The sequence below is a fragment of the Euprymna scolopes genome, chromosome 44 (genome assembly GCF_053919585.1).
Source record: "Euprymna scolopes isolate OS-2025 chromosome 44, ASM5391958v1, whole genome shotgun sequence".
Classification (NCBI taxonomy): Eukaryota; Metazoa; Mollusca; class Cephalopoda; order Sepiida; family Sepiolidae; genus Euprymna; species Euprymna scolopes.
The window spans coordinates 9,077,466-9,093,187 of NC_136525.1; the positions used below are offsets into that span (position 1 = coordinate 9,077,466).

General features: G+C 35.8%; 1 protein-coding gene across 1 annotated transcript in view; it reads left to right on the top strand.

Moving 5' to 3' along the window:
- Positions 1 to 15,722, top strand: part of LOC145268685 (patatin-like phospholipase domain-containing protein 6) — a gene marked incomplete in the record, with an annotated part of 200,392 nt that overhangs the window by 67,415 nt on the left and 117,255 nt on the right. Inside the window, 3 exon segments of the mRNA XM_080124191.1 lie at positions 9,563 to 9,648; positions 11,519 to 11,601; positions 15,333 to 15,469. Coding sequence (XP_079980317.1) covers positions 9,563 to 9,648; positions 11,519 to 11,601; positions 15,333 to 15,469 — 306 coding nt within the window.

Here is a 15,722-nt window from a genome sequence, read left to right on the forward strand (position 1 = left end):
AATAATGTGTGAAAAAAAAACTGTGCGACTTGGCAGGTGCCCATTTTTGACGAGTTAATGACGTCAACTTTGAGTGCAGGACAGTGTTTTATTTACCGCGAGTCTGTTCGTGTCTTTTTTTTATATGAAAAAGCTTAATGCACATGCGGTGATCGAAAATTGTTGAATATTTATCTTTTGAAAGTCAGGCAAATTAAATAGACAGGCGACCTCGGTTGTTAACTCATAGATATTATCATTTAGGCATGATATAAAAAGTTTTAAGAAGTTGTGAGCCGACCGATCGGTTCTCGGAAAGAAGCCTTTCTTGGACATGCACGAAAACACACACACACACACACAAACATTTTTGCTTTTATATTTATAGATTATAGATGTTCCCAGGACTTGCTGCTGCATTCGGTTCAACTTTTTACAGATCGTCCAGTAGAGATATTTATGCACTCCGTTGTGTCTGGTCATATAATAGCCATCCTCCAACAGAACCTCAGTTAGATATCCGGTGACTCCCACTCTCTACTTCTGTGTGGCAAAATCTGCACTTGCTCTCATTATATAAAAGCCTTGATCTTGGGCAGCATCTGTGTGTAACTATTATCTCTACTATCATATAAAAGGAACTTTGTGCGAGTTCATTCCCTATGGACTCTAAAATGGCTGTGCTGATTTTTATGAAATTTCACACAAATGAGCTTTATGTGCCTGGCAGTGTTCTTACATCAGTTTTATATCGGAATGTCTTTGATAAGTATTGATAATTGAAATGTCCCAATGAAAAAAGGAACAGGCGATTTTAGCCGAAGTTAACAGCCTAACATCACAAGTGCGTTTGAGAAGTTTTCTTACCACACAAGCCGAAAGGCCTGACATATAAAATCAACAGTAGGTTCTTTGATATGACAAGGTCGCGTTCGAGATGAATGTTTCTGCTTAAAGCACAATTGAAGCATGATACTTGACTTTTTCATTTTAAACTTAAATTCAAGTCATTATCACCGTAGAAGCAGTAAGGCCAGCATATAAAATCAACAGTAGTTTCTTTGATTTGACTGGTGCGTTCAAAATGAATGTTTCTGTTTAGAGCACAATTGAAGCAGGATACTTGGCTTTTTGCATTTGAAACTTTAATTCAAGCCATTATATATAAAAATAATTTTATAAAATCAACAGTAGGTTCTTTGATATGACAGGGGCGCATTCAAAATGAATGTTTCTGTTTAGAGCACAATTGAATCATGATACTTGAATTTTGCATTTTAAATTTTAATTAAAGCCGTTATAGATAAAAAATATTTTTATAAAACAGTAAGCTCTCTACAGTGCAATATAGACTACAATGTATTGTGAACTTAATCACTGCAGGGAGGCATGTGCAGATTCCTCCCAGTGCACCTCGATGAGTCCTCAAAGTGTGGAACATTCGTTGATTTTTCTTCAATCCCTGGCAACATCGGGTCTTCCTGCTAATGTGTATATAAACGCCTAGTATGTTTGACTTTTTCTTCTGTGTGATATTTTTTTTTCTATTTTGTTTGTTTTTCTGTAAACTTTCAAGCTTTTTTTTTCTTTTTTTTTCTTCTTATCTTCTCTACCATCCCTGGATGATGGACCGAAATAAAAAAAAAAAAAAATAGATAAATAAATAAAATAACGATGACTAAGCCACCCTGATCCTTCCCTCATAAACCCCGTTCCCAGCCTTCTCCCCATCTCTTCCTCTAATACTGGTGGTGGTGATGGTGAGGGGGGGGGATTGCAACGAGCAACGACTTCAGCAATTACCATATATTGCGGCAATTCCAAGAGATATTTTCAAACCCGACAATCCTCTTCCTTTCCATATATATATATATATATATATATATATATATATATATATATATATAAAACCCTGTCAACTATAAAAGTCCACCCTTTCCTACTCAGCTCGTTTCACAGCTCTCCCTCAAGATGATTATCCGACACAGGCAATTATCTATTTTGTTTATTATGCACGAAGTCTGTGCCCCTATCAAGTCGGGTCACACCATTTTCTGTTTTCTAGATGGGAAAACAATATCCCGGACAGGAGATTGTTTATAAGATTTGAAAATGCCCCATCCCCATGTGTAAATAGATTCCTGGAACGTGGGACTACGAAACATCTAATGCGTTTCTCATATTGCCTTAAAACAAGTGAATCATCTGTGGTCTCTCACATCGCTACTACTACTAATCTAATATATAAAAAGCTATACGTCTGTCTGTCTGTCTGTCTTCATATTTTCAAACTCTATCTCTTCGGAAACTAAAAATAGCAGAGTAGCGCTAGGGGCCTCAAATGATTGGATTAAAAAAATTTTTTTTTTTATGGGCCATTCTTTTATAGGTCTTTAGCCGGTTAAAATAGTTTTTAAGGGGTCAAAAATGAAACAATATGTTTTGTACATTCATCTTGGTTTATTTTTAATTTTTAATCAGTCCATATGCGTGTCACGTTGGTATAGTGGTAACGTCACCAGCTTTGAATGTTAGTTTTGATTTTGGTTTCGATTCTAACTGATGGCACCTAAATACTTTTTTTTTTTTTTTTTTTAAATTTTTTTTTTTTTACTTTTGAAATCACGACTTTATAAGATACGAAATCTGGACAAATTAAAATATATTTAAGCGTATTTTACGACGGGGTAAGCCCCCTTCCTCCGCTGGTCATATATATATATATATATATATATATATATATATATAGTTTTTAAAATATAATTATCCACTGACACTGTTTCGTCGTCTACAACTCATCAAAGTGACTGAATCTAGCGAGTTTCAAAATCGGGACCCGACAGGAAAGAGCCCTTACCGATCGTCCATCTCGCATGACTGTTTGGATGTTATTTGTTTTTGCGATAAATTTTGAATGAATTCAATTATTTAAGAAAGTGCATTTTTTATCTAAATGCGAGTTGGGAATAATTTTCCCTTTAACCAATTTGGTACCCTATATATATATATATATATATATATATATATATGTATATTAGAGAGAATGATATAAAAGAGAAACAAACCAAGTCATATGTTCATCAACGTTTCATCTTTATTGTAAGACTTCTTCTGGATGAATAAATCGAAGAAAATAAAATACCAGTACAGTATTTGAAAATAAAATACAATTAGTATATTTGAAGCTGGAATTTACTCTCTGGATGAAGGTCTGGATGGGTGATAAGGTAACGTAGGTTTGTCCAGTTACCAGGGTCATTATTCTCATCATATATAAGTGAGATGTATATGTGAGAGCACTTCTCAACCTATATATTCAATGAATTTTTGAGCTACAGACTTGAAATTTAGTATATAGGGTATTCAGACATGTGGAAAGCTTTTTAATTGGTTTTTACCTGGGGGAAAAAAGATCTGCTAAGGGGTCAAAATTGGTTCGTGGGGGTGATTGGATTTGTCAACTGTTTTATGACTGCGCATGTGTGAAGTGTTCACTTGACAGATTCCTTATGTTAAGAATAAGTAGGTTTGGAAACGCTTTTTAAAGATCATAGCAAGCTGGCCTAATGGTTATCGTTCTTGACTCACTGACTTTAGGCTTTGGTTTCGATCTCAGCTAAAGTATTTTATTCATTTTTTTTAATTACAAGAAGTAAACTGTTTAGAAAGAACATAGTACTCACATGCACACGTCTCGGTTTCTTTACATTTTTAAAAAAAATTTTTACTTCATTTTTTATTTTTATTTTTTTAAAGGAATTTGACGTTACGTTTAATACCAGGCAATGCCAGGTACCTCTTCTTGTACCACTATATATGATAACCTTTTTTGTCTAACGAGACAATAGCATTCTGCATCTAGTCTGGTACACCTGGAATTGATTTTTCGGATGCAGGCCTGGGCAGGTGATAAGAAAATCTAGATTTTCCCTGTTACCAGATTTCCCCTCTCTACATTGCAGACAAAATCCGACGGAAAGGCAAGCCAATAGGGTCGGAGTACTCTAGTACTCTAGTGTCCTTGCGGTCTCGCTTCCCAAGTTTGACAAGATACGCCTGAAGAAAGTCGGAGCTTACATCGATGGAAACTTTGAAAACGACACTCAAAATGAGAACAGTAGTCTGAAGAATCCAAATAATATGAACGATCAATCGTCCTCTCAAAAATTCAGAAATTTTTTAAAACTTGTTCAAATGAATAATTCAAGCCAAAGTAGTGTTACAGATGAAAGATTTTTTTTTCTTTGAAAAATCTACATTTCTAAATATAGAACTTGAATGCTTACAAGAGAGAACTTGAATGCCTGCTTTATAAGTATTTTAATGGAATGTGCTCTGAACTCTTAGCACTTGTGTCCCCTTGACGTACATACTTCCGACTGACCTATCGGTCAGCAAAATTTAATCCATTCACTTGGGGTACTCGGATGCTAGAGGGCTTTCTACTTTAATAGCCACTTTCTTTTAACTGCTAACCTTTGGAATTCCCTCCTTGCCCCCTGTTTCCTTTAATGTACTAATGTGCAGGAGTTTAAATGTAATGTGAACAAACATATCGATGCACAACTCCCCACTTAGGATGCTCCTGTAGGTATTTTTTTTTTTTTTTTTTTTTTTTTTGCATAGGATTGCCTTTAATTCACACTAGCTTATGTCTTGGTGGCAATTAATTTTCCCTACTCTTTATCTGTGCCTAAATCAAAATGTAGATTCCATGAACAAAGTTTCTTTCTTATAACTGCACGCCTGTGGAACTCTCTTCCGTTTGCCCGTTTCCCAGCTGACTACAATATGGTCATCCTCAAGTCCAACATAAACAAATTCTTAATGAATCGCCCCCTTAAGTAATCCAATTTACCAAATTTCCATTACTAACGAGTACTATGATATTATCCCATTGATTACTGTACACTCTATAACCCTTATCCTCGAGTGGTCTCCTGGCCTTGATAAGTGGTGACTCCTATGTAAAAAAACAAAACAAAACAAAACACATCGTTGCACAACTCCCCACTTAGGATACTCCTGTAGGTATTTTTTTTTTTTTTTTTTTACATAGAATCGCCCCTAATTCACACTAGCTTATGTAGGTGGCAATTACCTTGTTTGGGGTGACCCCCCCCCAAAAAAAAAAACAAAAAACAAAAGCATTTATAATTTTATTGAGTGCTTCTCTTTACTCCTGTATAAGGCTTCTTCAGTCTTTAACTGACCATGGATACCTGTTGCATAGGAGACCATATTAGAGAGATGAAGGGAAGATACATTTATACAGATATTACAGAGGGGGGAGAGAAGAGGGAAGACATACCTTTTACAGTTCTGTGGATGTTCCTTCTTTTAACATGTATTAGAGTGGAGAGATTGATCAGTTCTTTAACACCGGAGGAGGGGATAGTCATTACTAATGATGGAAAGAGGCACACATTACTTAGAATGAAGAGGGACATACGCTGGGTTATACAAAGTTCATTAATAATGATTATTTCACATTACCTTCAATTTGGTAGAATGACGACACGAAGACGACAGTTACAAAAATATGAGATGTTCTTTTATTCCATTTGACCGGTCAAAATGATGATCACATCCAGAAATTCAAAGTTGTTTCTACATGATTAAAACTTTCTCCCTCGCTTCCAAAGGGACCTTCCTCTGACCATGTCAGCTCTGTCTCCTATCTTCATCTCCAACTCTGTCTAACTCATCTTTGACTCTAGCTCCTATATTGAGAATTCATTTCTGCCATGACGTCATACGTGTGTCCAAAAACGTGATCGACCCACGTGGCCTGAACATTGCGTGGTTCGCACATGTTCCCAAACCATTTCTGCAGACAAAGAATTCTTACTAACCTATTTTTCGACCTAACTAATTTTTCAATGTGTTTTTAATTTGCTATTGTTCGTTATTTTCTAGATGACCTTATTTTAATTCAGTTTTCATAAAAAAAAAATGAACAATCAAAATTCCTTTTTACTACAACATATCTAAACTATTTTATGGGAACTGAACAATGCGAAATTCCATTTATGAACCTATTTCTGAACCTTGCTTACAAGGTTCGAATTTCAGTCTATCTAATGTTTTTCTTACAAGAAAAGGGGAACCTTTTCTTGTAACATGCCCATTGTAGGGGTGCCGTGAAATTTTTGTGGTAGGAGGTGCGCAACAAATATAGCAATTCATAATTGCACTTAATCCCTAATCTTGCAAGAAAATCTTTTTATGATCCAATTTCTCATGTCTGATAATGTCAATGTTTCAATCACTTGTTAGCATTCTGTCTTAAGCTTTCTCTAGATTCACAAAAGCAAAATAAAGGTTCTTATTTTTACCAAGATACTTCTCTTACATTTGTCTTGGAATAAATATAACACCAGTGTCTTTTTATATAAAACTCTACAGAACAACATTGCTTTTTATTAACGTGCACAAGGCTCTACATTGTGAATGAAACCGTCGCATTGCGAGTAATTTTTTTTTTTTATTTAAATCTAGACTAGAGATAATGAAACGCTTATCTTTTGGCCGATCGCATTTATTTCACTGACAATCTTCCAAGGCTTACTACTGAGTGAAAATTCTTTTCAACTTTTTAAAAAAAATAAAACGAACAAAGTTAAATTATTTAAACAATAAAAGTTTAATAGAACAATATACATTTTTTTTTTTTAACAGAGGCTGTTTAAAAAAATGTCTGAAGAAATTAGAATGTTTATACCTTCAAGTATCAACATAAAATTTGTTGTATATTTAGAATTACTTATTTAAAATAATATACACAAAGATCTTTATGATGTACATACTCGTCACAGAACGAAGATGTCATATTCTAAAAATCATGTTGGTTTGGCTAGTAACTTTTCTATTTGGCTAGTAAACGAAAATATTTAGTTGTCAGAAGTCAACTAAAGATAAATTTGTTCATAGAGCCCTGTGTGTGTGTTAGAATTGTCAGTAAGAACTCATAGCATGACCGATAAAGTACTATATAAAACTCAGTTCTAAGCGAACTGCACGCCTGTGGAACTGTTCCGTTTGCCTGCTTTTCAGCTGACTACAATGTCTTCTTCAACTTCAATGTAAACAAGTTCTTTATTAACTGTCCCTCTAAGTAATCAAATTTACAAAATTTCCACTACTTACGATTACAACGCTATAATCCCATTGACTACCGTAAACCCATTAACCCTTATCCTCGAGTGGCCTCCGGGCCTTGATAAGTGGTGACTCCTATGTAAAAAAAAAAAAAAAAATAAATAAAAAATAAAAAAAGAAGTCTTTTGAAGGTTGAAGGTTCAAACCTCAGAGCAGGTAATACTAAGTATACAATTGCAAATTACCTAAGCCTTCTACCCAGTCATAGCTGATGAAACACGAGAGCATGGATTAAAGGTTTCATTCGAAATTCTGTGAAGATCTTTAAGTTTGACAAAAGGATTCCAGAATCTGACAAGAGAAATATATAGATTGTTAAAATTACCCTCTTTTTCATAGGTGACAAAATACACCGTCAGAACTCCTATTTTGGCCTCAACACCATAGAGCCCTGGTGCAGGTTGAGGCATCATCCCCACAGCTGACTAGCAAATGTTTGTTTTTCTTTTTTTTTTTTTTCTTACAACGGAGTCACCACTTATCAAGCCCCAGAGGCCACTCGAAGATAAGGATTGATGAATGTAAAGTAGTCAATGGGACAATATCGTATGACCAAGCCAGGATGTAAACAAAACAAAAACAAAAAAAAAAAAACGTAACATGCGGCTGCAGCTGAGATTGAACTCCTTACACGAGTTTGTAACGTAATTCAAATCTCATCCGTACCTGAATACTTGATGCTTCGCTAAGGCTATCAAGGGTATTTTTTATTGTGACACCATCACTAGATAGGTTGCCTACCACGGCTTAAGAGAGACCCATCTGCCGTCAAGAGAAGTTTCCCAACTTGGTATTTTACCTCACGGTACATATAGTGCCTCACCTTCCCAAGTGGTACTGGCCAGGCTCGACGTTGCTGAACTTCGGTGATCTGGCAAGAATTGGTGTGTCAACATGATTGTGTTAGGACACATACGCTTATTGACAGTTTGCATGCCGTAATAATATCATGTCAGCATTTAAGCCGTGGCGTGAACATGACATCACGGAATTGAAATACATAGGTATGCATCAAGATCGAAAGAAAAAAAACATTAAGCCTTGTATTCAGTGCTTCCCATTACCCTGTGACAATTCATAATTGTATTAAATCCCTACTTTTATTTTTTTTTATTTTTTTTAGATAACCTATTTCATGGTCCGATTTCTGAAGTCTGATAATCTCAATACCTATTTTACCTGCAGACTTTGACATTTCTGCAATAATGCCAGAGGGTCCTTCATCTTTACTTTTTTTTTTTCCCCCCCATCTAACAGCTTCCCATACTAATTCTTTCTTAATTCTCATTACTGAACTGGACATTGTTTTTGCATCTTCTAGAGTTTCCCTGGAAACTCAGTTTTGAATTGAAAGCCATGTTTAATTTCAAGTTTTCGATGGATGACTGATCTGTATAAGTTTTGGACTTAAAAAAATAGTTTTCTGTCGGTAGCTGATCTGTAAGTTTTGGACTTGAAAAAGAGTTTTTGATGGGTAGCTGATCTTGGACTAGACACTTTTTGTATCTTCTAGATTTGCACTGGAAACTCGGTATTCAACAATTCTACAGAATGGTATTTCCACACATCAGTTGTCCTGAATCCATTGTCATTTCAAATGTACTTCTCTCTACCAATCTCCATATTTATTTTTGCCATCTTGTAGTTATCCTTAATACTTAATTCTTTTCTGCAATTCTTTTGCAATGTGTCTGGAAATCTGGTTTGCTCAGCTGGTACTTGTACAGTTTAATCAAGACATTAAAAAATGAAAATATCGAAAAAAAAAAAAAAAAAAAAAAAAGGTTATAGTTTACGTATCCGTTTTGGACTGAAGATCTCCTAGGAAAAAATTTCACTTAATTTGATCGTATGTTTTTTTTTACAGCAGGAAAACACGTTTTTATGAGAGCTCGTTGAAGTCAGCTATCATGAAATTTGTTAAACATGCCACGGTAGATAACTTAGTTAAAGCGCCGACACTCCCTCCCCATCTTTAATACTAGCTTTTCTTCCTAAAAATCAAACCTTTTGCTTGGTATCATAACAAATTGTTTTTTCGCTGTAAAAAAGAAACTACGTGATGAAATTAAGTGAAATTTTTTTTTTGTTTTCGGAGGACTTCATTCCATAACAAAGTCGATATTTTAATTTTTTAATGTCTTGATTAAACTATACAAGTACCGCTTGGTCTTAGCTTTTTTTAAATTTTTCTTTTTTATATATATTGCTCTTGTTGTTTCTCTTTGCCTTCAGATACTCACCATCATTCACTAAACCTTTCATCCACTGATTTCTTTTTTCTTTTAATACATTTATTAACTTTCCGATTCCACCACCATGTCACTCCATGCGTTGGAGGCAAATGTCTGCTGTTATCCCAAAAAGTTAAAAATGTTTCCTTGAAATGAATCCATGTATCCAAATTTTGTTTTCTTTTCAGTTTTGCCGACTGAAAGAGAAAAGTCAAAGATAAGATTTCGAAAACGAGACAAAGTCATGTTTTATGGAAAAAAAATGCTTCGAAAAGTAAGTATTGTCAAAAAATTTATCCACTTTTTAATGAAAGTTACAGTTATCTAAGCCAACATAAATATTTTAAATACTGTAGAAATAGAGTAGACATGAATGACAGTTCTTTAAACATTTAGATTAATTTTTTAAATAGTTTATAATAAAGTAATGTTTGGTGTTGTCCATTTGTAATTTTGTTATCCTATTTTTCCTATATACATCCCCAAATGATCTGACATTTGTTTGCCAAAAATAAGTTTAAATCTATATAAAAGTGAACGTGTCTGTGTGTGTCTGTGTGTATTTTCCTATGCAATGACTCTCTCAATTTTCAGTCTACAGACTCGAAATTTCATATACAGGGTACTTTGAGAACTCTACCAAACTCCTCCACCAATTTTGGGTCTAAACACTTGAAATTTTAGATATAGGTTCCTTGGACATGGATCTAACTTAATAACTTGATTTTGAGCCCAAAACAAATAAGGGTCAAAGTTTTTAAAAAATTACCGTTTTTTTTTTTTTTTTTTTTTTTTTTTTTTTTGCTCAACATACACCTCTAAACACCTGGGAAACGCCGGACTGTAATTAAATAAAAAAGAAAAAAAAAAAAAATTGTGTGTGTGTGTGTGTGTGATACCTCCCCCCCACCTCCCACTGTTGGGAGTAAAGAAAAAAGGAAGCCTAACGAGAGGAGAGGAAATGACACATCACAAATGAAATCAATGAAACGCTGAGCAAGTGCTCTAATGGAGCCTTGGCGAAAAAAAGAGGAAAACCAAAAATGAATTGGAAGCAGACGATCAACAGAGATTTAATTGGAAGGATGTTGTGAATCTGGCTTAAAAACAATGTAATACTTTGGCTGCCTCATGTATAGTGTTATACGGACATACTTACCCTTATAATCACTAAAATGGACTTATCCATTAGCCATATAAGCAGCAAGTATAGACCGCTCAATGCGAGCTATCCGGATGTCGTACAGAGACGACTCTCCATGGACTTACTAATCTTCCTGTATCACTAACCCTGTTCTGGATATAAATGTTCTTCGTATTCTCACAAGTCGTCATGTTTTCCTACTTTCGCCTTTCTCGACTCCACTACATATAGTAGGATGCGGAAGTTCCTAAGTCGAATAGTAGTAATCATAGCGAGAGTAGTAGTAATAACAATGCTAACTGTTTATTTATAAAACTACTAGCGGGGGTACCTGGCGTTGCCCGGGTGTGTCGAGGTGGTGTACTAAGGAACCCCGGGGAGGGAGGGGGGGGGGTCCAAAGGTGTAAAAAAAAAAAAATAAATAAATAAAAAAAAGTGGTAGTAGCCGGTTTCCCGGTGTTGCCTTGGTGAAGTAAGGAATCCGGAATGGAGGGGGGGGGGGAGACAGGTGTTAAAAAAAAGTTGTAGTAGCAACAACAGTAGGCAGTTTGGGTGGAGAGAGATAAAAAAAAAAAAAAGAGTGGTAGTAGTCAGGCAGGCAGGCTCGAACTCGTAACGCGAAGGAGGAAAAAAAAAAAGTGATGTCTTAGCCGATGTCTCCAATGGACCGACTGAAAGTAGAGAGCATTGAAATTAAGCCTAGTCAATGGGAAAGAAAACAATGACTTGCCAAAATGTCAACTAAAAAAGCGCCCCCCTCCCCCGCCCTCCTTGAATAAAACAGCAGAGTTTAGAGTGAAGGAATTAATGTTTTTGGACAATTTTTCTGATATTTGTCGTCCGAAGGACGGAGCATGGAAACGATACTGCTTTCGTCAGGAGCCGTCACTTCTGTCAAAAGTTTTTGTGAGACACACACGCACACACACATTCTGAACTTTTTTATATATAGATTTCTTTTTTTTTTTTTTTTTTTTTTTTTTTTTTTTTTTTTTTTCAGGTGAAGATATTTACAAGAAACAATGTTTTAGCGCCGAAAGGACGGATGAAGAAACGACAACTCGTTTTAAAGATTGCCAAAAGGTAAGATTTCTTGGGTTTGTATTACTGTACACATAGATTCGAAAAAGTTGTCAAAAAACAAATATATAACAAATAAATGTTATCAAAGGCAAGATAAGTTACTTTTCTACCTAACTGGATATATTTTTTGTGTTTTTATTCAATGTAACATGTTTATTCAGCTCGAAAAACATGCAGTGTTTACCGATGTATTGGAAAATTCAAAATGGCGCCCGACTGTCTCTTTAACACGGTAAGTTTGGGAAAAGATGTTATAAATAATAAACTAGACAAAATACTATTAAAAAACAACCGAATATATGTCAGCTTATTTCACGGTAACATATATTGAGCGAATTTCTAACAGTATTTTGTCTAGTTTATTATTTATAATAGCTTTTCCCAAACTTACCCTCTCCGAGAGAGAGAGTCGGGCGCCATTTTGAATTTTCCAATACATCGGTAAACACTGCATGTTTTTCGAGCTGAATAAACATGTTACACTGAATAAAAACACAAAAAATATATCCAGTTAGGTAGAAAAGTAACTTATCTTGCCTTTGATAACATTTATTTGTCATATATTTGTTTTTTGACAACTTTTTCGAATCTATGTGTACAGTAATACAAACCCGATTTCTTTAATATACTAGTGCATCAAAAATGATGCCCCAAAAAATTATTCTTGGCCAGTGTTCACACTCTTGTGATACTGCCCCCCCCCCCCTTACACACATACAAGTGTTGGTGAGTGGAGGAGAAATAGAAAAAGAATCGTGATAAAAGAAAGGTGGGATGGGTTTATCGTCGTGGGGGGGGGCGAGGTGGATAGGTTTATCGTCGGGGGGGTGGCGAGGTGGGATGGGTTTATCGTCTGGGAGGAGGTCGAGGTGGGATGGGTTTATCGTCGGGGGGGGGGGCGAGGTGGGATGATTCATTCTTCAGGTGATGTCCTGCCTGGTACAGGCATTGACATGACTGTCCATCTCTCTCCCTCAGGGCATTCATGAATTCATTGTTGTTCATCATTTTTGATGTTGCCCAGGTTGTCGGAGAGCAGTTTGATGATGATCGAGTGCTATCTGTCTATCATAGTAATGCCTACTGAGCGAATTGTTCCGATTCCGAGCCCTATTCACGTTGTTTCTCGAATAAAGAGTCCGATGTATTGCCATAGCTTTCTTTGCATTTGTACAGACAGTTGGTTGCAGTTTCTTTCTGTCCGAGCAGTGCCCATACGAAATACGAAACCATGAACAGAATTATTTCTGCCTACTTCTGTATTACATCAGTCACCTGCTTTTCATGACCTCACATCACCCTGATCAGAGGGGCTAAGTGGGTTCTCAACCTTCCTCAGGGACCTCCTATAGACTAGTGAAGCGATGAAGGTGCCCTACTTTTCCGTTAACAGTAGTGCTGTCCCGCTACCTAAAACTACTTCAATGTCAACACAAAATAACCTGAAAAAGGGTTGATATGACATATTGCGAAGGCTGTTACAAAGAAGGTAGGTTCCCTCTATCATGCTAGAAAACTACTCGCATCTGAGAGTATCTTGCATCTCTACATGGTCTCCATTTGCTCACACATGGATTATTGTTGCCACATCTGGGCTGGTGCATCTACCACTAGTCTCTCCCTCTCGGATAGGGTCCAAAAAAAGAGTTTGAGATCTAATATATCCCACCTTGTCAACTAAACTCCAACCCCTGTCTCATCACTGCAATGTTGCATCCCTGTGCCTGTTTTACAAATATTTTAATGGAATGTGATCTGATAAACCTGTTGCACTTGTACCCCCTCGACATACATGTCCCCGACAAACTCGCTGAGCAACAAAATCTCACCCCTTCACTGTTGAGGTCCTTAAATACCAGGAATCTTTCTATTCTAATAATTTCTTTCCTCAAGCAGCTAGACTTTGGAATTCCCTTCCTGCTACCTGCTTCTCTGACTGTACCGATATGCAGAAGTGTAAATGTAATATAAACAAATATCTTGTTAATCTTTCCTAGACATGGCCCCAAATAGTAGCCCCTTACGCCCAAGTGGCAACATGCCTTGTTGTTGAAGGTGAACACTAGTTAAAAAAACAAAACAACCAAACCAAACACCATGAATAAATATTTAAAAATATAAAGAACTTGAAGCTTAAAAACTTTTATACCAAAGTGACTGGTTTTAGCATTAAATAACCTAAAAAGTGTTCATATTCTGTTAAACAAGTGAAGCATGTATGGTGCACAGTGAACGAAGCATAAAAAAAAAAAATGACTAAGTTCAGCATTGACCCCCCCCCTCTCCCCCAATTTAGCCCCAGAAGTTCCCAGGGGACGTAAAATCGTGGTGAAAATGAACAACTGGTGCAGATTTAGGCCTTAACATATGTAAATTTGAATTATGCACTATATAAAAAAAAATTAAAAATAAGAAATGACTAAGTCCATCATTCACCCCCCCCCCCTCTCCCCCCATTTAGCCCCGAAAGTCCCCAAGACCTTAACGTATTTAAATTTGAGTTCAGCACCATGCAAAACTGCTAAATAGACATACATAGAAAATTTTGGACAAATATGGTAAAATAGTCCCCAAAAAATGGAGGGCTTTTATTAGCTCTAAAAGAGCCCCTGGGGGCACACCCAAGAATTATCACGAAGTATAGACAAACAAAATTATATAGAAATCAGTTAGTTTCAACTTTTCAGAAAGTTTTATAAAAATTCTAGGCTTAAATTTAAAAAAATTTTATTATTTAAAAAAAAAAATTTTTTTTAATAAGCACAAAAGTGTCAATTTTATCCATTTTAACACGAAAGGCACCCCTAAGGGGGGGTGCAACCGGAGTTTTCCCGGAAAATCTGTTCTGTTACTTTTTTATTCATATGTTTAATATTTGTGCAAAATTTCGAAAAATTCCAAGGTGTAGTTATTGAGAAATGTGCAGACAGACGAACGGACAAGGGTGAATTTACAGGCCCCACCCTCCTTTTGTCGGGGTCGGGGAGGGGCCAAAAAAACAACTAAATCAAACATGAATAAATATTTGAAGATACAAAAAAACACTATGAAACTTGAAGCTTAAAACATTTGGTGGTATTTTGGTTATCGTTCAATTCATCAGGCACCACTTTATCAAATTTTTTTTTGTCTTTCCAATCTCTCAAGTGATTAGAAATCGTTGTATACGTTACGTCTAATTCAGAAGTAAGTTCTTAAACAGTTGTGCGTGGATTAGCTTCGACTAAGGCTCTTAATTGATTGTCAACATCCAATAGCCGAACACTGCTCATCATCTACAAGACTCTCATTGTCACCACAAAATTTTATAAATGATCATTGTGCTGTGCATTCAGTAGTCGTTCCTGGACCAAAACGCTTTGCTGATATCACTGTTTCAGCAGCTTTTCGGCCTAGCTTGAATTGGAATTTGAAAATTGTGCAAACTTGCATTTTTTTTCTGTTTTGTATTTAACATTCTGAAAAGAAGACAAAATTGTTTTAATACAATTGTAATTCAAACGATTAGATAGAGAGAAGAACGCTCTTAAAAATGATATATAAAGTAAAGGTATTACAACGAAAGCATATTTGAAAATACATCGTTTGAAATCAAAATAAAAAATTCCGCAAGTAATTTCTTCTCAACCATTTATAATATCAGTTTTAGACATGTTTTCTTGTTTTTGTTTGGAATGTATATTGATTTTTTTTTTTGTGTTATTTATTGATTTTTCTTTTCTGTTTTCAAGGCTTCTCCAACGGAAGCGAGAAACACAACCGTTGTTAGTGCAGAAAGAACCACCGCGGTCATTCCTCGAAGTTGATTCCTCTGAACAGGATGACAATGACTGCCGCTTGCCGCCAGATGCTCTTTACATGTTGCGGAGTGTCAGGTAAATTTCCTTCTGTTGTTCAACTCTCTCTCTCTGTATCTCTCTCTCTCTCCATATATATATATACATATATATATATATATATCTTTCTTTTTCTCTCTTCCTTTTTCTCTCTTCCTTTTTCTCTCTTCCTTTTTCTCTCTTCCTTTTTCTCTCTTCCTTTTTCTCTCTTCCTTTTTCTCTCTTCCTTTTTCTTTCTCTCTTTCTCCCTCTCTTTTTCTCCCTCTCTTTTTCTCTCTCTCTCTC